This window comes from Anastrepha obliqua, chromosome 1, assembly GCF_027943255.1.
Source record: "Anastrepha obliqua isolate idAnaObli1 chromosome 1, idAnaObli1_1.0, whole genome shotgun sequence".
In the NCBI taxonomy this organism is placed as follows: domain Eukaryota; kingdom Metazoa; phylum Arthropoda; class Insecta; order Diptera; family Tephritidae; genus Anastrepha; species Anastrepha obliqua.
The window spans coordinates 168,702,213-168,729,833 of NC_072892.1; the positions used below are offsets into that span (position 1 = coordinate 168,702,213).

Here is a 27,621-nt window from a genome sequence, read left to right on the forward strand (position 1 = left end):
ATTGAGTTCAGATTTTCGCAGCCGAACAATGGACAAAACCAAACCAGCACCCGCACCCGCACTTATTCCTAGTCATATGTGCCTCAACACCGCGCGTATCTTCAGTTTTGCCACCACAATTCTACTCACCTTAATGATAACCATCCTGTGCATTGCGATTCTAATGCGTTACGAGGTTGATAGCGAGGTATCCAGTATAGAGGACATACCTTTTTGGAAGGACGAACTGCCGGCTGAGCAGAAACTGTGGTTCGATGAAGCCATTGAAGAATTGAAAGTGGCATTGAATAAGAATTGGCGCAAGCAAGTGGCACGTAACGTCATTATCTTCATGACCAGCGGCATTGACACGGAAACTATGGCGGCCGCGCGTGCTTTGCTAACGAATCGCACAAAACTACAGGCTGCATTGAGTTGGGAGCGATTTCCACATCTTGGCAGGCTGAAGGTGAATTTGTGTGGAGTAGCGCAGCAACTAAATTCAGTTAACAAACTCAAAGTCACAAATATTTACTTTCAGAATAGTTGCAGTAATACGGATCTCTGTGATCCGTTCACTGTGGCTAGTGCCGTCTTTAACGGTGTGCGGTCCAACTTTCGCGTCGGTGGACTCGATGCCAGTGTACCCTTTCGCGATTGCCATGCCTCTGCGAATGTAAGTCATCATGTGAAAAGTGTGCTCCAGCAGGCGCAAGAAAACGGTTTGCGTACTGGGTTTGTGACCACACGACGTGTCACAGGCGCAGGAATGGCCGCACTCTATGCGCATACGCCCAACACTGCTTGGGAATGTGATGCCGCATTGCCGGTAGCCGCTGCAGCGGCCGGTTGCATGGATACAGCACAGCAACTGCTCAAGAGTGAAGCAGGCCAAAATGCGAATGTGATTATGGGCGGTGGCCGACAAACGCTCGTATCGCGTGTGCCCAACACTGCGTGGGATCCGGTTGATGAGACGGTTTGCGACTCGCAGGATAAGCGAAACATTATAAGCGATTGGCAAAAGCTGAATTTGAAATTGAAGCGTACATTTGCGGTACTACAAAATAATGAAGAACTGCAAGAGTTCAATGACACCGATGTGGATCACGTCATGGGAATTTTTGCGAACAACTATTTACGCTTGACGGATGATGTGCAAGCGCGTATGCGTCACATGCCAGAACTCTCAGATATGACGGCGAAAGCTTTGAAAGTTTTAAAGCGCAATCAGAGAGGATATCTGCTTGTCGTGGAGAGTGGCACCGAATCGACGGCTAGCATAGCCGAGCAAACGCGCACGCTTTTTCAATTGAACGATGTGGTGCAGCAGGCGGTGGCGGAGAATAGGTACAAGTACGAGGTAGATTTTTTTTTATAAACATTTAATAACTTTTTCTTAGCGAAGACGAAACTTTGATTTTGGTGGTGTTCTCCAATGGCTATTACGTGCGCAATGCTGTCGATAGCAGCGGTGAAGTGGACGGCACAGCTAATGCGTTGAACTTTGCGAATGAGAGTGAAGCGGCCGTAGAGAAGCGCCTATGGAATATGCCTACGGAAACGGTGGTGTATGCGAGAGGTATGACAAAGGCAGAGAATGCAGTCTCTAAGAATATAGGACATTCTAATATTTAGTGCTTTGTACGAGGATGACAATCCCAAATTCTTGTTTAGAAATTCCTTGCACTTTCCGGGCTCATGGCAGCAACAGATCTTAAAAGGATGACGACTGCGAAATTTTTTTTGACCGTGCGTTAAAACTATTTCGATCTAACCGCATCCACTTATTCAAAATGTGCAAATGTTTAGATTTCATTACTAGCCAGATTTATTAATTCTGCATTCAATGCGCCATTACCCGACGTTGGCAGAGCAAAAATTACAGCTGAGTTGCTAATGAATAAAAAAAGCCATGGGTACACGAAAGATTATCAGCTGAGTGTTTCACTCGTGGAAGCGAGAGATTGAAATGAAATTTAAATTTGAAAAGTAGAGTCAAGAAGCACCGAGACATTTGGTAACTCTTAAAAGACTCGAGCAAAAAATCCCACTGCATTTAAAGCTCTGGAAAGTGAAAGGTTAGATAGTCAAGGAGGAAAGAAGGGCAGTAGCAGAAGAAAAAAGATAGCATAGAATAGAGAAAGAGATAGAGATAGTTAGTCCTGTGAAAATTTTCCAGATTCTTTGGCAAATCTGAAAATATCCTCCAGTTAGAGAAAACTAATTTTACTCGTTCTAGTAGCATCGGAACCAAAAATTCGCAGTTTTGCTCTAGCAAACGCAGGACAGTCAGAGATAAAAGACGGGAGGTTAGTAAAGAGCGAAAGGTTACCATACGCGCATGAAAAATACCGAGCGGTGACTATTTACGGTTGAGCTAGCATCTTCGTAACAAAATAATGAAAGCTACTTTGCCAAAGTATCAGTCCCGCGGCCGCCGTAGCCGAATGTGTTAGTGCGTGACTATCATTCGTAATTCAGAGAGAACGTAGTTTCGAATCCCGGTGAAAGATCAAAATGAAGAAAACGTTTTTTCTAATAGCCGAGGGGCGGCGACCAAAGTCAAACCTCTGAGTGTATTTCTGCCATGAAAAATCTCCTCGTAAAAAGTATTTGCCGTTCGTAGTCAGCTTAAAGCTGTAGGTCCTTCCATTTGTGGAACAACATCAAGACGCACGGCACAAATAGGAGGAGGAGTTCGGCCAAGCACCTAGCAGAAATGTGTGCGCCAATTATTAATTTTCTTATTTTTATTAGCTCCACCACGACAAGAACACTAAAGTGACGGTTCTGGCATGATTTCACCTCTTCCTTTGTTCTAAATAGCAGCAAAGAGGATTCGATGTAATGCCAAGTTTCGACTCATGGGAGACTAATGCACGATATCTGAAAAGGATACCTACTAGGGCGGGTCGATTTAAAAATCGCTCATTGCTCTGTGAAAATCGTATTCTAGGGATTAAAATAAGAAACTTTGCCGAAGGAACCAAAGCTCTAAAACGAGTTCTGATGCCCCCCAATTTGGGTCGAACGAAAAATCCCACTTTGACCCACTTAGAGTGCTCCAATCGAGTCCAAATGTATGACCGACCCCCACTAACTTTGGACGGCCGATCCACCCATGCCAGTGGCACACCCCCTGGAACTCCCCTGAAGGGTTCCCCATACAATTATTTCAAAATATCACCACTTTTAGCCTTTACATGAGAAAAGAAACTAAAAAGCTCGACCCAAATTTGGGGACATCAGAATTCGTTTTAGAGGCATGGTTCCTTCGGCAAAGTTTCTAATTTTGATCCCTAAAATATGATTTTCACAGAGCAATGGGCGATTTTTGTGCCTCCCCACAAATCGACCCGGCCTAATACATACAGTATTCGAGAGCTTTGATTTTGTTTGCCTTACAAGTCGCTACGAGCGCTTCCGAGCCACGCATGACCAGAACGATATTTCGCCTCTGCAAGTTGGATGTACTTGTCCGGCGATCGCTAAGTTGACTTGAAACCAATATATCAAGGAGCACATCGCAATTAGTGAGGGAATACTCAATCCATCTTATGTGTCTTCAGTCTAGTTAGCTTATCAGCCCGCCAGCAATGAACAAATATGTTATTTGCGAACTTATACTCAAAGTCTTTGAATACGGTCGAAAAGGCAGTCTGGCATCTTGCGACAATTTCGAGTCAGCCCAGCGCAATTCCTATCACTTGGGTATTGCAGTAAATTTTCAGGTACTTCCCTGACAGCCTACATCTTCTGATTTAGTTGTGACTACCTCCACTTGGAATGCACATCAGTAGTCCAATAGTCTGGGCCTTATGGAGTTCGGTGGGGAGCTCTAAGAAAATACTCCTCCTCCAACGTTTCCTTCCAACTTCGCGCCATTCGTGAACAGGTGCACCAAGCCTCTCTCCTTCTTTTTTCTTTGGCTACTATTACTTTCAGAAGACGTCAATGACGAAGGTCGCGCTTGGACCCAACGGGAATGTGCATTGATAAATCAACACGGATAATAACTTGAAGTTTCTACGGACACTGAAGTGTCATACTCGACAGGATATAAGTTGCAAATAAGTTTTACTCCGGGCATACAAAGACCATGAAGTCGAGATTACTTTCTAGAAACCAGAAATTATGAATTTACAAAACTGGCATAAGACCTAAACTCACATACGGGTGCGAAGTCTGGTTTCTGAAACTCAATGAAACCAATCAGTTAAGTCGTTTTGAAAGAAAGATTGTAAGAAAAATAGATAGACGGGTACGACTTGGAGACGGTACTTACCGCATTCGGTACAACGACGAGTTAGACACATTTATCAGGGGTGCAAATGTAATCCGGTACATCAAGGAGCAAAAGATTCGATGGTACGGTCACATTTTACGAATGAGCGACGATAGAGCTATAAAAGAGATCTTCGAAACAAACCCACAACGCGACAGAAGAAGAAGCCGGCCGAGAAAATGATGGAGAGATAACATTGCAGGCGACTTTGGAGTCATGGGCATATCTAATATCAAACGAAAAGCTGATGACCGATTGACCTGGAGGTGAATTGTAACGGAAGCAATGGTTCACACCGAACTGTGTGATGCTCTGATGATAATGACGAAGTGCACGTAGCTTGAGCCAGTATTGCTAGCATTGCTTTAAGTGCTAAAATAGGGGTGCTTCTATGCGTTCTATAAATTGAAATGAGGGAAGAACCTTTTAGTTCACACGACAGTCCGTTCTATATTACCGGAACGACTCGGATTTATTTACGGCCAGAGACTACCACTTCAGCAGCCTCTGAGGACATTCATGGATGGGGAATGTTTATGCTGTTACAACAGCAATAACAGGGCAGATGTTTTACTCTCTTCAGCTCCTAAAGTAACATCGATCTCTAAAGGGGTTCACTGGACAAGAATTCGATCTAGAAATGGCTTTATAATCTTGTTATAGCACAAGAAGTTTACTCTAGGTGGAAGGCTATATCTTTTGCCAATGGCACCGCTGCAGCCATGCAAGGCAGCTGATGCTTTCTTAATCCTTTGCTCAATATTAGGCTACTTTCCTCAACTCTATTAGCCCAAGTTGTCTTCACCCTGTCAGAAAGCATCGACGGAGAAGAAGTTTTACCGCACAAGTTTTCTTTTGTTTATTGACTGCTGTTATGTTAGCGACCGCCGTAGCCGAATGGGTTGGTACGTGACTAACATTCAGGAGTACGCCGGTTCGAATCTCCGTGCAGGGATATTAAATAATAGAAGAAGTTTCTTCTAATAGCGGGAGCCCCTCAATAGGCAACGGCAAACCTGCGAGTGTAGCTCTGCCATGAAAAAGCTCCGCATAAAAACGATTTTCAGCTCGGAGACGGCTTAAAACTGTAGGTCCCTCCGTCTTAGCTAGTCTCAACTCTTAAAAGGATATGACTCGCTATTAAACTGCCTATTTTATTTTATTGGATACACTTTGGTTTATTTTTTTGATTCTCATTACTTTCCCTTTTCAGGCCCGCGTTCGCATCTTCTCCATGGTGTTCATGAGGAAACTTACATGTCCTACGTGTTATCTTATGCACTTCAAATGGGTCATTTCAATCGAAAGCCCGCCACAGAGAAAAAAACTTGAAATTTAACAGAAATATTCATTTGAATATAATTTTATTTGATATTTTATTGATTCAGATAATAAATAATAATTACAATAAATATATTTATATGTATGTATGTAAGTATTCATATATTTGGTTTAGCTAAGACAAAATTTTAAATTCAAAACTAACTATAAACTCAGCGCCAGATGCCTGCTTTAAACATTTCCACCGAAAGTCGGCACTGCCTCGCCTGTTGTTGCTGCATCCGCTGCTGTTGGCGCCGCCGTCAACCAACTGAAATGTCTATTACCAGCCAAAACCGCGGACGACAAACCAGCCGGTGGTGGTGCCGGTGCCGGTGCCGGCGGTAACTGTGTTAGTTCTCTGCTCAAAGTTGTTGTAGTCGTTACAGTGGTGCCGCGCGCAATGCGCGGCACGGGGCGCACAATATTGGGTCATTTTGCAGCCAAGAGGGTGGGTGGTGGTGGTACAAGTTGGGGGCGTGGCGCAAAAGCTCCCGCTGCAGCGGTTAAGTTACGCAAATGATTTGCCTGTGCATACTCGAAAGCGGAAGAGCGATCCAATTGTTGGGAAATATAAAATTCGCCCAGTGAATAGAAGTGACGTTGATCAAAGGTTGGGAAGGGAAAGGTATTGAAACGTTGCGGATAAGGCTTAATAGTGTGCGGGTGATTGGAGCTGAAGTGGGGTGTGTGGGTGTGTGGTAAACGGGGTGCGGTTGCTGTTACCGGCACGTTGCTGAAGGGGAAGTGATTTTTTGGCTGTGGCATTGGATGCGGAAAACCGGGATTTGTAATGGAGGAAGAACCTTTGAAAATGTCCAATGATTTGAGATTTTCCAACATTTGATGGGATGCTTGATGCTTTTTCAAGTAGGCGTGACTGTGAAAATTCAAAATAAGTGTGGAAATGAGTTAGAATTGAAGCGAATTGTTGAAAAATTCGGCTGAAATGCACATCTTCTTTAAGGTTTTAAATGCATCATTCATTACTCACCGTCGAAAATTTTTGCCACACTGCGCACACGGGTAAATACCCTCTGGTCCCTCATCGGCTGCGTTGCCCTTCTCATGCGCCATGCCTTGTCCACTGGCGTGTTCGTTCAAGTGTCGCTTTTTGCTTTGTCCACTGCTGGCCATTAGCTCGGACTTGGGCTTGTGCCAGCGACGATGTGAGGCCAAATTAGCGGGACAATTGAATACCTAAACAGAAATGAAAACAATAAATATTTTTCATACATTGCTGCATAAAATTCCTTAGCTATGCTTCTATGCCTTTGCGCCACACCCACCTTTTCACACTCGGAGCACTTGTACTCGATGTGCACAATGCGGGGGCAGCGGTGCTGTGCCAATTGGAATGCATCATCGTACAGTGTGCGACACAGTTGGCACAGGTAAGCGCCGATTTTGTTGTCGATGCTGGCCAAAATCGCCTTAGCCTCTTCGGTGATTTCAACCACATTGAAAGCCGGATCAATGTCGCCTTTACGCACCACCAACTCTTCGTCGTCGCGCAACTTCCTTATAATGGTGCCCGAGACTGGGCTAATGGTCTCCTCGTCGACTGCGAGTTGATGCTTGCGCAGTTTCATACGCTTTCGCTCCGTTTTGTGGGGGCGTTGTTGATGGTGGCGACCAAAATTGTTAGCTTTCATTGCTGGTTTTTCGCCAAGTACCAGTCGATTGGGTTCACTCACCCCAGCCTCCTCGTTTCTGTTAGGCATCGCGATGTTGGTTTGTTTGGTTGTCAGTAAAGTGTTATCGTGCGCCTCACCTACACTCTTTGGTACAAGAAAATCTCTTTCGAATAATTTTGCCAAACCATCAATGGCTCGATGATGCAACTCCTCATTCGCGTAGGTGAGTTTGTTGCGCGTCAATACTTTGCCGGACTTTTCCAGCTCCTCCTCCAGTGCTTGACTCTGCAGACGTTGCATGAAATTGGCGCTATTGAGCGGATTTACGTCGTCGTCATCGTTGCTCAAGATGTCTACATACTCTTCGTCCTCATCCTCCGCCTTGTCGCCATCGTCCCTTCCCGCATCATATTTTTTCTTACTCTCCTCATCACTAATATCCGTGTACAATGTTGGTCTAAAAGCAGCCCTCCTAAACGCCCCCACCACAGCTTCATCATCGTCATTGTCATCGTCCTCGCCGTCGCCTTCTTCGTCATCCATGTCCTCAGAGTAGCCGTGTGAACTGACAAGTGTTTCCTCCTCGTCTTCGGTCAGCACAATCGTTTCGTCGTCCACGCATATAATGGGCAATTGGCTTTGTTGTGGCGTTTGTTGTAAGGATGGTTGTTGTTGTGGCTCTCGCATTGTTGTCTCATGTGGAATGGGGCGCATTGCGGTTACTTGACTTTCTGGAATTTCTTCAGCGCTATTTCTTATTTCGTGCAAATTGTTTTTATAGCCGCTGGACGCTGCGTGATGCGGCGCTAATTCATCATGACGACAATCGTAGCTTAAAGGTAGTTGAGGCAGGTAATTGCTACCAGTGACGGTGGTGGACACTGCTGCTGTGGCTGTGGCAGTTGCTGGTGGCAACGTTGTTAACGGTGTTAGTTGTGTGGTTCCCATGGCGTGCGGTCGCCAAAGGTAATTCTCGTCTGACATTAATCTTTGACGCTTGCGCGGCGGAGAGGGTGTTGAGGGTGGTGTTATCGGTATGATGTTGGAGGCGCGCAACGATAAGTCAAGTGGCGAGAGCAGCGATGCAATAGATCGACCAAATCGAGGGAAAGTTTCATTGATGGTGGGTAGAACTCTACATTCCGTGTATTGTTCGTTCAACATTTTTCGTCTTTATTTGCTCAATGTAGCTGGAAGGTATTAAAGAAGTCATAAAACCACATGAGAATATTTACTTTGTAGTTTAAAGTTTCTTTTCTATTGTAGACAGATTTTTTATTTCAGTTAATTATGACTTAAGTACAATTTTTTTAAAGCATTTTGTTGTACCTAATTAAGTTAGGTTAGGTGTGGCAGCCGCATCGCACATAGAGACAACAATGCCACTTAGACCTTGAAATTACTCCGTTGTGAGCCGTAGGGGCTGGGCTACATTTCCCCTTCCATATTGAACCATCCTGAGCTTTTCACGAAGCGTAAAAGGTTGTTGATACCTAAAGAGTATAGATTATCTATATTCGTTAAGAAGTAGGATTTTAAAAATCGGTTCCTGCTTCTGGCTAGAGCTGGGCATGTGCAAAAAAGATCTTGAATTGTTTCCAACTCCTCCTCATTTCGGGAGCTACGACAGAAATCATGCGTGTAAACGCCTAATCTCATTGCATGATTTCCTATGAGACCGGGTCCTACGAGGGCCCCCCTACTAAGGTCCTAATTTGAAGTCTACTCAATTCTATATTACTCTTGGACAGGTGTAGATTTAGCTTTGGCCATGTTTGCCTCGCAATTTCACAGGTATTGGCCACTAATCCATCTTTGATTTGCAGGATTGATTAGTGAGTCCTTAATAAGAAGCTTACAAGTTGCGTGAGGTACCCGCATAAAATTACTTATGTCTGGCATACAGGTACCTTCTTGTGCAAGTTCCCTGTGACCTGGAATCCAGAAAAGATTATACGATATTGCTTGACCATCTCATTTAGAGATTGGCGACAACGTAAGACACTCCTTGATTTTGCTTGGAATGTATCCAGTGCCCTACGAGCCCTTGGCTTGGCTGTCTGATAGAATGCAGATATGCTTTGATGATATTCTGTTAATCTGTTTTATCTTTATCTAGGGCTGGCAGATGTAATATTATATCCAAAGCCATGGATGGCATATCTAATTAAATGAATTAAAAACTTCAAATCTTTAGATTGTCTGCTGCTTAAGCGAGTATTGCGTGCTTATTATTTCACACAAAAGGGCAACGATTCTAAATTCTGCTTTAAAATATGAAAAATTCTACAAAAATATGAAACAAATTTTAAACAGCCTAAATTCCTTTGGGTCATAATTCTGTATTTTCATAATTCTGTAAAGACAAAATCATGTAGAATTAATACTCTGGGTATAGGTTGGTTGGTTGGTTGGTTAGAGCGGTGATTCATCTAGAATCCAAATAGCGCTTCCGCACCATTTTGTTGCCACATCCTCATTACCAACTTGTTTACCAGTTATTTACGGCATCACTATACGAGGGGTGCCTTTTATATTTCGGGATTTGGCAACCGCGGTGGTGCAATCTGGCAACTGACAGCTGTATCGCAAAGTTTGACATTTTTTGGCTTTTACGTACTCAGAACGTTTTGAAATACCAGCGCTATTTGTGTTGTTTACAGTAACTTAAAAGATTCATCTCGATCCAAAAATGGAATCAAATCGTGAACATTTTCGTGCGATTATTTTTTACAACTTCCGACGTGGATTAACTCAGCAACATTGCATGGATGAACTTAATTCATTTTTTGGCGATGAAGCTCCATCAAGCACCAGTGTTTATCGATGGTATGGTGAATTCAATTGTGGCCGTAGTTCACTCCAAGACGAATTTCGTGAAGGTCGTCCAAAATCAGTTGTTGTTCCGAAAACCATTAATGCTGTGCGCGAACTGATATTGCAAGATCGTCATGTGACCTATCGTGAGATTGAGACAATCTTAGGCATTAGTGGGACCAGCATACATTCAATATTGCATTATTCGCGTTGGATCCCACACAATTTGTCAATCACTCAAAAAAAGGCTCGTGTCGATTGGTCGAAGGAAATGCTCAAAAAATACGATCGCAGGGCTTCGAAACACGTCTATGACATCGTGACAGGTGATGAATCATGGATTTACGCGTATGAGCCCGAAAGTAAACAGCAGTCGACTGTATGGGTGTTTCAAGATGAGCCAAATCCAACAAAAGTTGTTCGCGCACGAAGCACTTCCAAGCAAATGGTCGACTGTTTTTTCGGAAAAACTGGACATGTCGCAACCGTACCACTAGAACAACGCAGAACAGTAAATTCTGAGTGGTACACAACCATTTGTTTGCCAGTTGTCTTCCAAGAAATTAGGAAAGCCAATCGCCAAAGACGGATCACTCTTCACCAGGACAATGCGAGCTCTCACACATCGGCTCAAACAACTGCATTTTTGAGCACCCAAAACATCGAATTAATGGGTCATCCGCCATATAGTCCTGACTTGGCACCGAATGACTTCTTTTTATTCCCGTACGTAAAAAACAAACTGAGAAGTCAACATTTTTCGACACCTGAAGCAGCGGTTGCGGCATTCAGAATGCATATTTTGGAGGTACCTCATTCAGAGTGGCAAAAGTGCTTCGACAATTGGTTCAAACGCATGCAAAAGTGTATAGATCTTCATGGAGAATATTTTGAAAAACAATAAAGTGATTTTCGATGATTAAAATTTGTTTTTGTTCTCTAATCCCGACATATAAAGGGCACCCCTCGTATTCAGTGTGTGCGGTTTAAGAATCTTATAAGGTTTTTGACATCTAACCCAGACAGTTGTTCAAGACCCTCGGTTTGCCCAGGGTTAACATTCGGTCCTTCCATAGGGCAGGGCATTTGCAGAGGATATGGAAGATTGCTTCTTTTTTCTCCGGTTGTTTGCAACTATGACAGTAAGTTTTGTGAGGGATGCCCATTTTGGCGGCTTGTTCTCCGATAGACCAGAAGCCAGTTATGGCTGCCGTTAGTCACGGCAGATATTTTTATGAGGAGCTTTTTCATGGCATACACTCGGAGGTTTGCCATTGCCTGCCGAGGGGCGACCGCTATTAGAAAAATGTTTTTATTAATTTTGCTTTCACCGAGATTCGAACCAACGACCTCTCTGTGAATTCCGAATGGCAATCACGCACCAACCCATTCGACTACGGCGGCCGCCGTCATAGGGTCATAGCATTCTGCTAATTTTGCATTTCGTCTTGTCTCTCCATCTACAATCTGCGATTCGGAGGTATTCTAGGGAAATTGTATTCTTGACTGCACCTCACCTAATGGTGTGAATACCGATTCTCATGGCAGATCTCCCTCTTGCCAGTTCATCTGCTTTTTCGTTACCTTCTATGTTCAGGTGCTCTGGGGCCCAGATTAAGGTTAATTTATGGTTTTCACTCAAGGTGGTGACGCTATTCCTACTTTGTTCCACCTTTTTAGAGGTTGTCGTAGCCGAACCCAACGCCTGGATTGCAGCTTGGCTATCCGAAAAAATAGCTATGTTGCCCTTAAAGGAGCAATTACCAGTACTTCCGCCTGGAAGGCACTGCTAGTATTAGGGAGACGCACAGATTTTTCAATTTTAAGCCTATGAGAATGTATACCAGCTTCAACACGACAATACATTTTAGAACCGTCTGTATAGACTGTAGTGTCGATGTTGTTTAGTGAGAATTCCTAATTCCATTACTCCTTAAATGGAAAGAGAGTGGCAAAATTCCTTTTTAATGTTGCCGTCGGGACGATGTAGTCAGTCCTCGCCGAGATTAACTGAGTTTGTCGCAATAGTAGACTGGCAAGTATTTTCTTTCCAGCGACCCGCTTCATTTAACCTAACTGCATTCATGGTTGCCGTCTTCTTAATGTGTATGTCTATTGTATTTACGTGTGTCAGTGCATTGAGAGCCTCTCTAGGATATGATCTGATTGCACCGACCGTTATTGATTGCTGATCTTTGTATTCTGTCGAGTAATTTGGTATTGTAATCTCTCCCGAGAGCTTTCCACCAAACCACCGACCCATACGTTAAAACTGAGCGTATAACCGCCTTATACAACTACAATGTATACTTGGGTTGAAGACCCCATCTTCTTCCAAGCATACGTTTACAGGCATATAAAGCAATTTCTGCCTTCCTTATCCGTTCTTCGACATTTAATTTCCCGCTAAGTTAGGAGTCCAGAATTACACCTAAGTACTTTGCACTGGGTGAAAGTGAGAGGGTTTGTCCGTTAATATTTGGTAGGGTAAAGATTGGTACCTTTTATCTGGTCGTAAATAACATGAGTTCCGTTTTACGCGTGTTTAAACTTAGCCACAGCCTGTAGCCCAAGAGTTAAGCTCGCCTAGTGCCCTTTCAATGATCCCACTGATCGTATTGATATAGGAATTCTGTATACAAATTTATTTTCAGTCACGATGCTGTATTTTTTTAAGTAGTAACGGGTGATTTTTTAGCTATTATCTTTTTAAACAGTTGGTTTAAAAAACTGACGCACTTTTTCCTATTTTGTTTCATTGTCAAACATCTTCAGTTTGGTCTATAATTTAACCATTAATCGTCTTACAAACGAACAACGCTTGCAAATCATTGAATTTTATTATAAAAATGCATTTTATGGTCAGATAATCGACCCACTGAAGCGGCTATTCGAGCTATTGTGACTAAATTTAGAACCAAATTTACATTATTGGACATCAAACCACCAACACGCGTACGTAGAGTGCAAACTGGAGAAAATATCGCAGCTGTATCGGCCAGTGTTAATGATGACCATCAATTATCGATTCGTCGCCGTTCGCAGCAATTGGGCCTCTGTTACTCAACAACGTGGAAAATTTTGCGAAAGGATCTAGGTGTGCAGCCTTTCAAAATACAGCTGGTGCAAGAATTGAAACCGAACGACCTACCGCAATGCAGAATTTTTGGTGAATGGGCTCTTGGAAAGTTGGACGAAGATCCACTTTTTTATCGAAAAATTGTGTTCAGCGACGAAGCTCATTTTTGGATCAATGGGTACGTAAATAAGCAGAATTGTCGATTTTGGAGTGAAGATCAGCCAGAAGAATTGCAAGAGCTACCAATGTATCCAGAAAAGGTCACAGTAACCGTGAACACTTAGACGATAATAATAATTAAAAATTATTTTATATTTTCCTCCCCTCTGCTAGAAAGATCAGATGGAGAAAGACTTCATTTGGTGATTCCAGCTGGCTCCGGTTAGCACGAAAAAGAAACGACTGGCGCGCTTTGTTAAACTTGGCCAAAATCTCTTAAGCGCCAGTCAAGTATAAGAGAATAATTTGGTATTTGTGAGGTGTCCAATGGCCGACACTTCGACCAAAACGACCAAAACGACTTCGACCACATACTCCAGAAGTACTTAATACAAATCCTATTGACTAGCACTACGACCATTAAATGTATTACATCAGGTTCTATTTATCCTAGATGTGCCCACCACGGGTTCGGAATTAGTTGAAAGCCAAATTCTTTCTGCAACAGGAGCCTTCTTGGTTATATTCGGATCCATTTGATCTCGCTGAAAGGTCTACAGTCTTCTCTTTGCCAAGGCAATAAAATTCCTCCTCCTCCAGAAAGAGTCTACACTCCGTCGTATTTCCAATGTGAATTTTTGAGAGATGGTAATTTCTGTAATAGTGACCTGTGAATCTATGATAGGTCGACGTTTAGCTACCTACCTGCCTGTCAGAGTAAGTAGTAGGTGACTTTCCTGATGTCTCCTTTACGTATAAGTGGTTAGGGGTAATCAGATTTGTATTTTTTGTTTTGCATTTTCTTAAAGTATAATATTTTAAAAATATTGTGTAAAAATTTGAAGTGAGTCCGATAAATATTTTTCGAGTTATTCAAAAATGAACAAAAGGCGTTCGGGCGCTCCGGAGCAGATAGCAAAACTATTTTTTTTTCGCAAAACTATGGTTTTTGAACTGGTGATCACGGTAACGTAAAAACCGCTTGGTAGATTTTAATAAAATTCATACTTTTAAAAACATAAAAAACTCGTGCCTGAACCCAGAATTTTTTTCTTTTTCAAAAATTTCGATTTTTTTTAACAATTAATTGTCGGGTTTTTCTCGAAAATCTGAAAAATATTTCCTGAGGCCGCCAAATTGGTTAATTTTGAAAGAAGAAAAAGTTTCGATCAGACAGAAGATTATCGATTAATAAAACTAATTTCTCTTATCCGTGATTTTAGATGTATTTCCAAGGACTTGTGATGATCACCACAAGGGGCTTCAGGAGAAACGGGCTTCATACAAACAGCGATACCTTTTACAAATATAACAATAATTTTTTTTTAATTTTGCTAAAGTTAAGTCGAAACATGATGCATTAATGCTATGTTTTTAGTTTTGTTAAATAAAGCAATTAACTAGCAAAAAAAAGAGTATTTAAAATAATCATTTTTTTGGCCTCTGACTATCCCTAACCACTTAATGGTATTTGCTCACCCTCTTTTCCCCCTAGTGAATGCCATGCGATGCTGTTGCAAGAAAGTTTCAGTTATTTTGCTCCTTTAGTTCTCGTTTGATAGCTTAAAACTAGTTCTTTATACCTTTTGATACTAGTTCCTATTTGGTTCTTCGTTTTCTTCCAGTGCCAATTGACTAAAAACCGGTAACTGTCATACAGATCTAGAAATTTCTAACATTAATCCTGATTATCCCTCTGCAGATATTAAACTCGTTTACTTGCTGAATAATGAAATGGCTAATTTGCTGTTGGTGGTGTTGAATATTAAAATCGTCGCGAAATATTAACACTTTCCTTTAGTTGGGCAGCGAGGCGTATACGCAACATTGTTAAAGGAGGTCAGCGCAGATTAGTGTTTAAGGCATTACACTTGCATCGTTTGAGTTGATTAAGAGGCACCTGGGTGCAGTAAATAGGAAAATCAAACGCTTAGACAGTAGGAAAAAAGTCTGCCGTACACCCGTTTCAAACTCAGGTATTTTCGAAGCATGTTCTTTTTTCTGGGGTTGCCTTTTTACATTTTTTGTCATATCTTCGGTGTTTGTAGTCTGAATTTAAAGTGTGATATACCATTGTTTTTGTTTCGAGGAGAACATATTTTTTTATTTTAAAGTTCATTTACCTGCCATGCCGTAACTTGAAGTGCCGTGTTTTCATACTTACCCTCGTAACGGGCCACCTTATTAACAATATATTAAGAGTATAGGGGTATCAAGAGGCCCGAAAAAATTATGATTTTCAATCTTTTTTTTGCTAGTTAGTTTAGTTTTACTAATAGATAATCTTGTGCCTGATCGAAGCTTTTTTTCGAAATTAAAAATATGGCGGCCGCAGGAAATATTTTTCTGATTTTCGAGAAAAAAACCGACAATTAATTAAAAAAAGATCGAAATTTAAAAAAAAAAAAATCCTTCGATGAAGCGCGAGTTTTTTATGTTTTGCAAAAGCAGTATACATTTTATTGAAATCTACCACGCGGCTTTTAAGTTAAAGTGATCACCAGTTCAAAAACATAGTTTTGAGAAAAACTCATTTAAAGTTTGGCTATCTGCTCCGGAGCGCCCGAACGCCTTTTGTTAATTGTTGAATAACTCGAAAAGTGTTTTTTGGATTCTTTTCAAATTTTCACACAATTTTTTTAGGATTATATACTTCATGAAAATGTAAAAAAAAATTCTATTTTTTGAAAATTCTGACTACTTTTAACCCCTTAAAGCTCGCCGAAAATCATTTATCATATTTCATCATCTAACTATTCCAGTAAAATAATAAAAAAAATTAAATTATTACAATTTAAAAAATAAATTATTTTAAGGCCTTTCATCATATCTTCGGCATTTGCAGTCAGTATATAATTTACACATATGACGTTGCCTATCCAAATGGCGACAACATAATTGCTACCTTCGCCGACGACGCAATATTAATTGGATAGATAGGAATATAAATGTCGCTTCATTGAAGCTAAAAAATCTTATTGACACAATGTTGGCTTTGTTTGCAAATGGGGAATCCAAGTAAACACAGACAAAACATACCAAGTAATTATATCAACCGCAAACATGGCCATTGTACGACAACAATTAATAACACAGTCATCACTCAAAACGAAGAAGCCACATAATCCAAAAAAGGAACGAAGTGAAAAACAGATTCAGACAACTGTATTGGCTACTTAACAAGTACTCAAAACGGTCAGTATACAACAAACTACTAATATATAAGACCATGATAATACCCAACTGGAGATAGGGCATAGAACTATAGGGGACAGCAAGCAAATCGAATATACAAATAATTCAACGACTTGAATCAAAAATCTTAAGGACTATCGTAAATACACCCAGGTATATAACAAATGAAGACTTACATCGCGACCTAAAAATTGAACCCTTAAAAGACGTAATCCACAAATACAGCACGAAACACACACAAAAATTATTAACTCATTCGAACAAAGAGGTACAAAATATAACGCACATGGAGCTGACACAGCAATTAAGACTAAAGCGAGTCACAACAACAGCATTAGAAGATACAACAACTATTTTGACAAACTATAACTAAGTATATTATTGTTGCTAATATATTAAAAGTAAGCTATGGAAATGTTCATTGAAGCATGTTATTTAAATGCTGATTTTAAGTAACAATTAATCTCCCACCCAAGCTATAGAAATTACTAAGTATCCATGGACAGATGTAATAAAAAAAATTCGGATGTAATAAAAACAATTTCAGTCTCAGTCTGTTTTTGTCTCAAGGAGAAAATGTCTATTTCATATAGTTCTCTTAATTTCTGCAAAAAATTGGTTTTGTAAGAGTAGTAGCAGTTATGCTGTGTACATAGTCAGGGTACTATACAAAGTGAACTTAAGTTAAATTCGATAAAGATCATTTTTATGAATTTTTTAATAATACTTTAACGTTTCTCTTCACAATTTTTTACACTTTTTAGCACTGGCTCTAGAGAATGATGCCATCTATCGCTTAGCTCTATCGATCTCCTCTAAAGAAGTCCTGTAGGGAAATTTTAAAACTGTGGGCAAAAAGTAAGGTGAATTTGGTTGTAAAATGAAAATTTTTTATTTATTCTTGTAAATGAATTTCATCCCCTTCAAAATAATCCCCTCTCGAGGAAATACATTTATGCCAACGATTTTTCCAATCCCCGAAACATGCCAAATAGTCCATTTCCGGTATAGCCATCAGCACCTTCTTCGATTCAGCTTTTATCTCCTCAATCGACTCGAAACGCGTTCTCCGAAGTGGTCTCTTGAGTTTTGGGAATAGCCAGAAGTCACACGGAGCCAAATCAGGCGAATACGGTGGTTGCGGAACGATATGCGTGGAATTTTTGGCGAAATGGTCACGAAGAACGAGTGCAGTGTGAGACGGTGCATTATCGTGATGCAAAAACCAAGAGTTGGTGGCCCATAATTCTGGGCATTTTAGACGAATTGCGTAACACGTAAACGACGCATAACGCTCAAATAATATTCCTTATTAACAGTTTGGCCAGGTGGAAGGAATTCATAGTGCATCACACCACGAAAATCGAAAAAAACTGTCATCATGACCTTTATTTTTGAACGACTTTGACGTGCTCTTTTTGGTCTGGCCTCGCCTTTAGCACGATATTCGCTTGATTGGTCGGTTGTTTCAGGGTCGTAAGCATAAATCCAAGTCTCATCTCTCGTAATGATGCATTTGAGCTTGTCCTGATAGTCTGATTGTTTCACACACATCAAGCGACGACTTTTTTCCAAGAAATTGAGAGTTTTCGGTACCAAACGAGATTTGACTTTTCGTTGGCCCAAATGGTCTTTCAAAATGGTTTTCACAGATCCTTCTGATATTCCGATCATATCAGTAAGGTCTTTAACAGTCAACCGACGATTTTTTAGCACTAACTCCTTCACTTTATTGACGTGTTGGTCATCTGTTGACGTCGATGGTCGTCCGGAGCGCTCCAAGTCATCAACACGTTCTCGACCCTCTTTGAAGTCTTTGTACCACTTATAAACATTTTTCTGCGACATGGTCGAATCACCAAATGCCTTCTGCAACATGCTAAACGTTTCCGCAGCCGAAATTTCATTCCGCAAACAAAATTTGATGGCACTTCTCTGCTCAATCAAATCAGACATTGTAAAAATCGAAAAATGCGCTCTTGGTCGTTTGGTAAACACAAGCGTAAATATATTACTGATAACGACATTCATATGAAAGTTGGCCCAGATGTTATTAACAGTGCTACCAACTCATGAAAAAAATAACTAGAGCGAAATTTTACTCCCGCGAAGTTTGCCAAGTAAATTCACCTTACTTTTTGCCCACAGTTTGTTAGGCATTTCAAGAATTAACAGCAGCCGGGGGAAAATAAAAGAAAGCACGAAGATATTGTAGAAATAAAAAAATGGAATAGCAAATTGGTTCAAAAAGTAGCCTTAAAGTACAATCACCTAGCTGTGATTAGCAATAAATCCACAGAAATTAATCCACCCATTCACATATGGTTGATTAACCGCAAAATTAATAATCAGCTGCCAAGACTGTTTTGAAAGTTTTTTTTTCACAGAAATTAGTTTGGTGGAAAATTTTAGTGTTTTTGGTTTATTTAATTATTCTTAACGATATGAAGAAATTTCAAAGAGAAGCAATTATTAATTTAGTTGCGCAAGTTAGTCGTGCTAGTAATAGCCAAGCACGCGAAAAGGGTGTAGGTGCCAATTATATACAAATACATAAAATTTAAAAATACCTGCGGTATTTTTGGGGGACAATTTAATCATAATTTAGCAAAATCTTTTTAGATATGCAATTTTTACAATAATTATAATAGAAATAGTAAATTTGTGAATGAAATAGTTTTCAGCACACGTTTAATTAGATATTCATGCATGGAGTCGAGTAAATTTTTGTAGCAATTTAAACGACTTTCGCCGATACTCAATCGCGCCTGTAAGTATGCACCAAGTCGCATCTCTCAATGAGCTTGAGTACCGGTAAATTTAAAGCGTACACAACGTGCATACTACTGGTGTGCGCTACCACCAACAGGTGGAGGTGGTCATCAATAAAAAGACTGCAACGTCACGTGAAATGGTTCGAAGTGCCAATCAAATCGCTAAAGAACTGAACAAATCTGACCGTAGCAACCACCGCATACTGAAAATTGATTTCAAAGTTAAGGCTTACAAGATCCAAAAGGCGCATGATCTCTCAGCAAAGATCAGTTTCGTGGCAAATTTCGCTTCTTAACAATGGAGTGGAGACCTAAGGAAAATGGCATGGCAGTGACTGAATTACAAAACTGTGGTAAAAGAGCAAATGAGATGGAAGAATTGCTGAAAAAACCTAATACTTCGAGATTGTTTGTTTACTGCACGATCAATCGTTTTTCCCAAGCGTCTGAAGGGACAGCCAGAAAACGAAGTGGTCGTTTTCGCGTGACTCGAACCAGTGCAGCTATAAAAGCCGTTCGAGAAGGAACTCGCAGAAATCCTCCTAGAGAATTGAATGTATCGACCAGATCCATATCAAGACTAATTAGAGATGCTCTCCACACGAAAACCTTCCGTCGCTCAACTGGTCATCTTTTAAAAACGCGCTTCAAGAAAATTAGACTCGACAGATACAAGCAGTTTCCTCGGTGGCACGCAATCAACGACCATGAAAATATTCTTTTCACAGATGAGAAAATGTTCACTGTTGAAGAAGTTTTTAATAGCAAAACGACAAAATCTATGCTAAAATTCTAAAGACACAAAAAATGTTAATCCAAGGGTACAGCGCGGTCAGCATCCAGCCTCCGTAATGGTTTGGTTCTGCGAAAAAGAGGTTAAAACCTGGGCAAAAGAAGAAGGATGGTCTTAGAAGGCGTGGTGAAGCAGTGCTCTCTTAAATGGATTCAACAAGATTCCGCTCCAGCTCATTAGGCAAAAACTTCCCAGTAGTGGCTAAAAAACAATATTCCTCGGTATATAGTCGCAGAAGATTGGCTTTCTGGACGTCTGGAAGTCCAGATCTGAATCCATTGGACTACAGTTTGTAGTTAGAATTGGAGAACATGGCCTGCCGAAGGCCTCACAGAAATTCGGACCGTCTCAAACAATCTTTGGATATCCATGGAAACTGAATGACCTAATCGTTTGAGGGTTTCGTAACCAATTCGAATGAATATTTTTTTTTAGTATGATATTTACATGATTAAATAAAACTAACTTCATTAAACAAAATATTAAAATTTCATATCTATAACGGACTTACGAACTTAGGTTTGTAACAGAACTTATTGCGGACTAAGTAAGGGAATTTTATTGTTTTTTTATTGGGTATGGGAATAAGTTTCCGCCCTCGTAAAAGAGGTGTCGCTACTGATACTATTTTTGTGTTCGCTCTAGTAATATACTGGAGATTTGAAAGTGTATATGTGAGGTTCCGACCGCAGTAGTTGACATTCGTTTGAAATGTAAAAATCCTTTTTTATCTAACGTCAAAAATGTTTACGTTCGTCCCGAAAAAACAGGATTTGCGGGAGGTCATGCTTCTTTATTACCTTTTAAAGAAAAGTGAGGCTGAAACCTGGCGTATATTGATTGACATTTACGGTATTACGCTCCATCTGATAAAACTTGTAAAGAGTGGTTTCGACGCTTCTAAATTGGCAATTTCGGCGAGAGGGCACCGGAACTCGAAAACTCAAAGATACTCAACTAGAACAATTATTGGATGAAAACGCATGTCGAACCCTTGATGATATGTCTAACGAGTTGAATGTTGACAGATCAACCGTCGGTGAACGTTTGTACGCGATGGGAATGCTCCTGGGTGCCACATCAATTGAAGGGGAGGGATATCGAGATACGTTTGGTGACGTGTGATGCTTCTTGACGGGCAGAAAAGAAAAGGTTTTCTGCATCGCATCGTCACTAGCGATGAAAAATGGCGTCGAAGCGTCGAAAATGTTGGAGCCTGCCAGGTGAACCAGGTCCATTGGCAGCGAAAAAAAATATTCATGCTTCAAAGGTTATGTTGTACATCTGGGGGGATCAGAAGGGTGCCAGGGTGTCATCTATTATGAACTTCTTAAACCATCTGAAACCATCACTGGCGATCGTTACCGACTGCAGCTAATGCGGTTGAATCGTGCTCTCATAGAGAAGCGGCCGAAATGGGACGGTAGACATGACAAACTGATTTTGCTGCATGACAATGCTGGGCCACACGTTGCTAAATCGGTTCAGAAATATTTAGAGGGACTGAATTGCACCTCCCAGGCATTGCACTTTTGAATTACCTGTTCTGATCAATGCAGTGAGCCCTTATTGGAGAGCGGTTTACTTCTTACGAGAGCATCGCAAACTGGCCCAATGAATGGATCAAGACAAAAGAACTCGAATTTTTCGTCAGAGGAATCCGTACGCTGCCTGAATGATGGAGTAAAGTTCTAGCTTCCAGTGCCAGGATTATTTCGTTGTTTAAATAATTCATAATTTTGGCTAAGAAAGGACGGAAACTTATTCCTATACCCAATATTAAAAAAAAATAGCCCAAAATCTGGTTAAATGTTTATTATTTGAAGCTGACTTATGCATTTCACTTAAATAAATGAATTACAATACTAGCACCTGTAAAAGTGCGAAATTATCCTCCTTATTATTATTATTTATTGTTAGTATTTTTATTATTTGAATATTATTATTATTATTACTGTAAATATTATTCTCGTTGTCATTATTATTTTATTTTTATTATTTTTTATTTTCATTATTTTTTATTACTCTAATTTTCTACTTAAAGAAAGCACTTGAACATTGTCACAGTTTACAGTAAATTTATGCGGCTTAACTGAAGCTTCAAATTATTAGAAATCTTCTTTTAATCATTTTTGTATTATGTTTTGAATATTTTTTTATTATTTTTTATTTAAAATTTTTTTTTTGTTTTGTATATTTTCAATATGCGTTCTTAAACTTAGCTCTCACTTCCCACCAAACAAATACGCGTATATGATTTTATACCCTTGCATTTAATGCACATACTTTTTTAGTTGCTGGATAGTTTCAGTCAGGAATATCCCTGACCGTCATTACTTTACAATTCTGCAGCACTTCTTAAAATTCAGTTAGTCCACATTTAAAACTTCTTTTAGTGTATTTCACCGGTGCTCTTCTTTCAGCACAACTTGACCAACTTCACTCCTTTCACAAAAATCTAAACCAAATGTGTCCTGTATTCGTAGCGTGCCGCCGAGACTGTTGTACCGCATACGAGTGCTCGTCAAACTAAACTGATTTCCACCAATTTTACTTAACGTTGGGTCACCTGTCGCAATGTTCCAAATTAAGTTTGAAAGCAACAAAAGCCAACAAAGAAACCAACCAGCCAGCCAGCCAGGCAGCAGCCACACCCACCACATGCCACCCACTCACAGGACACACACAAAACCTATCCACACTCACACACACATACATAGTTTTAGGCTTGTGCAACGCGTATCGGCACTCAGTGTTGTCATCTCGCTCCCGCCTTCAATACGACTGTGTTGGCATCCTGTGGAATCCTCAGCACCTCGTCCTATACGTCCGCTCGGCTACGGCGTTGATTTGCCATGCAAGCAGCTGGGTGCTGCGACAGCATAACTGTACATCATCCCCCACGCGGTGGTAAGTCAGTCTCAACTACCCTCACCCACGTCATTCAGTTCACTCACCCTTTAGACTTGTGTCGCTGGCATGGCGCATGCCCGGCACCGCCTACAACAATGCGAGCTCGCTCTGCACATTCCGACTGGACTTGCACGGCCCCGAAATCCATTGAATTCGGGATTAAAACATAAAAGCAACAAGTCGGCGTTGGAATGCTGTCGCTATCTGCTGTTTGTTGCTTTGTTGTTTGGAGGGAGTGCTGGCACGCCCCTTTCGTTTTGTTTTGTATGCTGTGCATAGTTTCACTTTGTGGCGTTTGTGGGGTACATAAATCAGAGAAGGGGCGTAGTGGGTCCAGTGTTGGCTCGTGGCCGACTTGCACTGTTATTGTTGGTAGTGTTCGGAGAGTAAAAAAGTTGAAATTGAATTACATTTTCATGCAGTGCGGCTTTAGTATAGCTGTTTGAAAGGATGCATTGTCATTGGTTTCTGTTGTGAAGTAACTTTTCCATTTCTGTTGATGGGTTGCGCGTGTGGGTGATATTGGCCCATTGGGCAATGGAACGCGGGGCGTTATTTGTGGTTTTTCGTTTGGATGTCAGGCTCGTCCGGACGTTGGGATGAGGAGAACTTTAAAATGGTGGAAATCGCAATGAAAGCAAATTATTTTTGTTGCTGTTGATGTATTAAGGACAGATGCCTTCGAGATTAGTTTTTCCTGCGATGTGTTGTGCGCGCTTTTTATGCTTAACATTAGAATATATGTAGGTATGATTGTGTTCAAACTAAGTACATACATTTCTATGAAGAACGTTGAATTAGCGATCCGTATTCTGTGTTAAAGACTTATACTTTCCGCGACTTATACTTTCCACCAGCAACCGGTAGGTTCAGTGTCCATCATTTTCATCTGGACTTCAAGTTGATTGCATCTACACTCCAAGCCCTCTGACACTGTTAGGGTAGGTTAGGGTAGGTTAGCCTGGTTACCATTAAGCCACGTATGGATCTTTTGGCCCCTAGCGATACCAGATGGAGATTGAACTCTATAAAAGCTGAAAGAAGACATCATGTATAATGTCAACGCTTTTGGCGAATCTAAGCATAGCTGGAAGATCCGCCTTTGAGACGACCCTCAGACCCTCAAACAGTGTAGCTCGCAGGCATTTTAAACACGTTTTTGATAATGCCAGATAAACGCACAGAAGGTGTTCTAAAGTTTCCTCAACATCCTCTCTGCATTTCCTGCATTTGTCTGTGCTAGCAATCCCTTTTTTGTGTGTTACATAGAATTCTTTTGTGTAAACTGGGTTGAATTGAATTTCACTCGATATTCCTTTTATGGTTAAATCTTATTTAAGTGAAAGGAGTTGTCTTGTTGCAATTGAATCTCCTGCTCCCTTCATTGCCCCTTCTTCGCTACCTCAAGGTAGAGTTCTGGGTCCCCTACTATTCATCTTATTTATACAGTACAATTAACGAGTAGTGGTACACTAAACAAAAACTTTATTTCCTTTAAGGTTCTCAAGCTCACGTACAATCGCTGGTTGTGATATTCCAGCCAAATATAATGCAATCACGCTATTACTTGCGAAATCCATTACTGATTTTCTTTTTACGCGTTTACTCTCGGCCTGTAACAGACCACTGCCGGACCCTGTAAATGATATTAGCATATGCCAGACACTTATTATATGCAGGCTTTTGTCTCAATGGGAAACCCAGAAGATGTGCTTAGGCTCCAGGCTGACCTTAACAAAAGCGTTTCTTGGTGTCCATATTCATGTATCTCTGTAAATTAAAAAAAAAAACAAATGTTTTCAAGTCACTTACTCAAAATCTCTTAATATTCTACAATCGTTGTATTATAGCTCTAATAATATCCTCCAATCTGTGGAGGACCTTAGGGTAATTTTTGGCTCCAATTTTTCTTTCTCAAGTCATATCAGTTATATTATCTCAAAATCATGTTCGACCTTGGACTTTGTTAGACGTAACAGTTCAAACTTCTCAGACTCTCACACGATGAAATTATTGTTTACCGCGTTTGCCCGGTCTAGGTCTGGAATATGCTTCCTTTGTTTGGAGACTTTATCACCAATTTGCGGCCGCCGTAGCCGAATGGGTTGGTGTGTGACTACCATTTGGAATTCACAGAGAGAACGTTGGTTCGAATCTCGGTGAAACACCAAAATTAAGAAAAGATTTTTCTAATAGCGGTCGCCCCTCGGCAGTCAATGGCAAACCTCCGAGTGTATTTCTGCCATGAAAAAGCTCCTCATAAAAAACATCTGCCGTTCTGAGTTGGCTTGAAACTGTAGGTCTCTCCATTTGTGGAACAACATCAAGACGCACACCACAAATAGGAGGAGGAGCTCGGCCAAAAACCCAAAAAGGGTGTACGCGCCAATTATATATACCTATATATCACGAATTTGCCTTCAATAGAAAAGAATGGGTATGGAAAATGTTTCTTAAATATGCCCTAAGATCTCTAAAATTCTTTGTTCCATATCTCTCTTATATCTCCCTCTTTTTATTAATTGGATTAAAGTCGTTTGAGTGCAGAAGGTCGAGTGGCTCACTTTTTGTTGGCGAAACACATGGAGAAGGTAGGCATCTCAGACAATGTACTCTGGCCAGTTTGAGAAGAGGAGGATGAAAAGGCGGACTATTTTCTGTGCATCTGTCCGGTCTTCGCTCGAATTAGGTTTGAGGCCTTTGGCACTGATGTGTTGAGAAGCGACCAGCTTGGTTCCTTGGCACTACAAGAACTACTCAGATTTCATCGGAGGTCGGGTTGATTTAAAGAAAATTAAAAGATAATCCGAGTGCAGTACAATGGACTTAATGTTGTCTAAGTGCTGTATTTGTTAGTTGACCCGACAAAAAAAGAAAATATCGCGTTTCTTTAGTGTTTAGTTTCATTCAAGGTGGCTTTGATTGTGCGTTTTTTATTCCGGCGAGAACTTTACGAAGCTCTTACCCTTTTTAACTCAAAATATTCAAAACGAATAGCGAATTTATAAGATCTCAAGCCCCATATCGTCAGATTTTACAATAACTAAAAATCAATTATCTTCTTTGTTGAATCGTTTAATTTGCTAGTATAATCGTATTCTTTTAAATCAAGTTGTACTTTAGTCTTAGATTTTTTGTTTTGATAATAAATTGTTTATATTAGCAGTAAGGCAATAGTTCGTAAGAACCTTTGTTTTTTTTTTTTTTGACTAAATTTGAATAATAATTTTAAGTATCATAATATATATAAAATAAATAAATAAATAAAACATTTAATTCCTATTCCTCTATCTTAAATTGTCTGAGACTTATCGACTCTGCACTGGCTATACTCGCACCCTGCTGGTCCTTTATTGCAATCACTGCATTCTTAGACTATTAAGAAAACAAAAAAACTTTGGAAATGCCTTGCCTCAATTTTTTTATTAAAGCTGTCCAGGATGTATGGGTCTACAATCTGGCATTCATCTTCGCCTTCGCACCATTTTATCAAAAATACCCATTTTGTTGTGCCCAGCCAGGTATACAGTAATGATTCACAGACCTCTCTAGAAGCCACACAGCAGCACTCCCAAATAATAATAGAAACAAGTTCGCGCCCAACAGAGAGTACGTGACGTCACATTGCTGAAGTTGTGCAGTATTGCCAACCCTCTATTCTTCGCAATAAATTTAGTGCCGCAGCCGTAGCCGATTGGGTTGGTGCAGATGGCACCAACAAAAACTGAGATTTCTTGGATGACTAAGAGATATATGAACTCTTCCTTGAAGTTCCTGAAAAACCGGCAAGCGGGCGCTTTGATAGCGCATATATCATAGAAGCAGTTGCTATAACTTCAGGGGAAAAATCTGATTAGACTTTCGGTGAAAGCTCTATATTAGATTGCCTTAAAATTGTGGTTCTCAAAAATCACAGATTTTGGAATGAATGAATTTCTTTCTATATGAGAATATGAAGTGGTAAGTTACAGGGTGTTAAAACTGATCCGCCAAAACAAAAGTTGACCGCCATATGTTAGTAGTAGTAGCATCACCCAAAAGCGAAAAATCGACCACAAAACAGTTTTTACGAACTACAATAATATCTGGATATTTGTTCCGTAAAAGAGTACTAAATATTCGGTTGGGGAATAAGTTCGTAGCGTTTTACCGATAACTTTTATATACAAAAAAAAAATTATTATATCAATAAGTTAAATAAAGTGCGGCATTGTTGACTTGTGCAACAGGGAGCCTAGCGTTGTCGTGATGTACAATTCGGTACAAAAAACGCTGTTTATAACCGCATGTTGCTCGATGGCGGGCGGGATGCTGGAAAGTATTTTCAAGGCGACTTTCTTCGTTTTTTTCGTTGAGATCGTGAGGCACGATCGGTAAATCTCATTGAATGCAGATGATTGAGAATCGTTTTATGTTCGCAGCTCATTTTTTCCGCCAATTCACGACTGGTTTGGCGACCGTCCTCCTTCAAAAGTGAAATGTTCCTCATCAAATTCAGAAGGCCTTCCGCTGCGGGACGCGTCATCGACGACAAAGTCGCCATTTTTGAACTTTACAAACCACTTCCGTGCTGTAGACTCACCTATGACATCTTCTCCTTACACGTCGCAAATGTTCCGGGCTGCTTGTCGAAAATGTTGATTTTTGCCTCCTAGATACTCCATTTC

At 40.5% G+C, this 27,621-nt stretch overlaps 2 protein-coding genes across 2 annotated transcripts; one reads left to right on the top strand and one right to left on the bottom strand.

Moving 5' to 3' along the window:
• On the top strand, positions 1-5,702 carry LOC129253523 (alkaline phosphatase 4). Its single transcript, XM_054891941.1, has 4 exons — positions 1-448; positions 521-1,329; positions 1,383-1,561; positions 5,481-5,702. Exons 1-4 carry the CDS (start codon positions 29-31, stop codon positions 5,597-5,599), a joined length of 1,527 nt encoding a protein of 508 aa, XP_054747916.1. The 5' UTR covers positions 1-28; the 3' UTR covers positions 5,600-5,702.
• A 317-nt stretch (positions 5,703-6,019) lies between these two features.
• On the bottom strand, positions 6,020-8,388 carry LOC129238442 (zinc finger protein 652-A). The gene is made up of 4 exons (XM_054873469.1): positions 7,368-8,388; positions 6,877-7,244; positions 6,582-6,787; positions 6,020-6,467 (listed from the first exon to the last, which is right to left on the bottom strand). The coding sequence occupies exons 1-4, from the start codon at positions 8,386-8,388 to the stop codon at positions 6,020-6,022; spliced, it is 2,043 nt and encodes a 680-aa protein (XP_054729444.1).
• Between the last annotated feature and the right edge of the window lie 19,233 nt (positions 8,389-27,621).

Coding starts and splice junctions, on each gene's coding strand:
- LOC129253523 (XM_054891941.1), top strand. CDS start 29: ATGGACAAAACCAAACCAGCACCCGCACCCGCACTTATTCCTAGTCAT. Junction 1,330..1,382: donor CAGGCGGTGGCGGAGAATAG/GTACAAGTACGA, acceptor ACTTTTTCTTAG/CGAAGACGAAACTTTGATTT. Junction 1,562..5,480: donor AACGGTGGTGTATGCGAGAG/GTATGACAAAGG, acceptor TTCCCTTTTCAG/GCCCGCGTTCGCATCTTCTC.
- LOC129238442 (XM_054873469.1), bottom strand. CDS start 8,388: ATGTTGAACGAACAATACACGGAATGTAGAGTTCTACCCACCATCAAT. Junction 7,245..7,367: donor AGATTTTCTTGTACCAAAGA/GTGTAGGTGAGG, acceptor GCGAAAAACCAG/CAATGAAAGCTAACAATTTT. Junction 6,468..6,581: donor TGTGGCAAAAATTTTCGACG/GTGAGTAATGAA, acceptor GAATTTTCACAG/TCACGCCTACTTGAAAAAGC.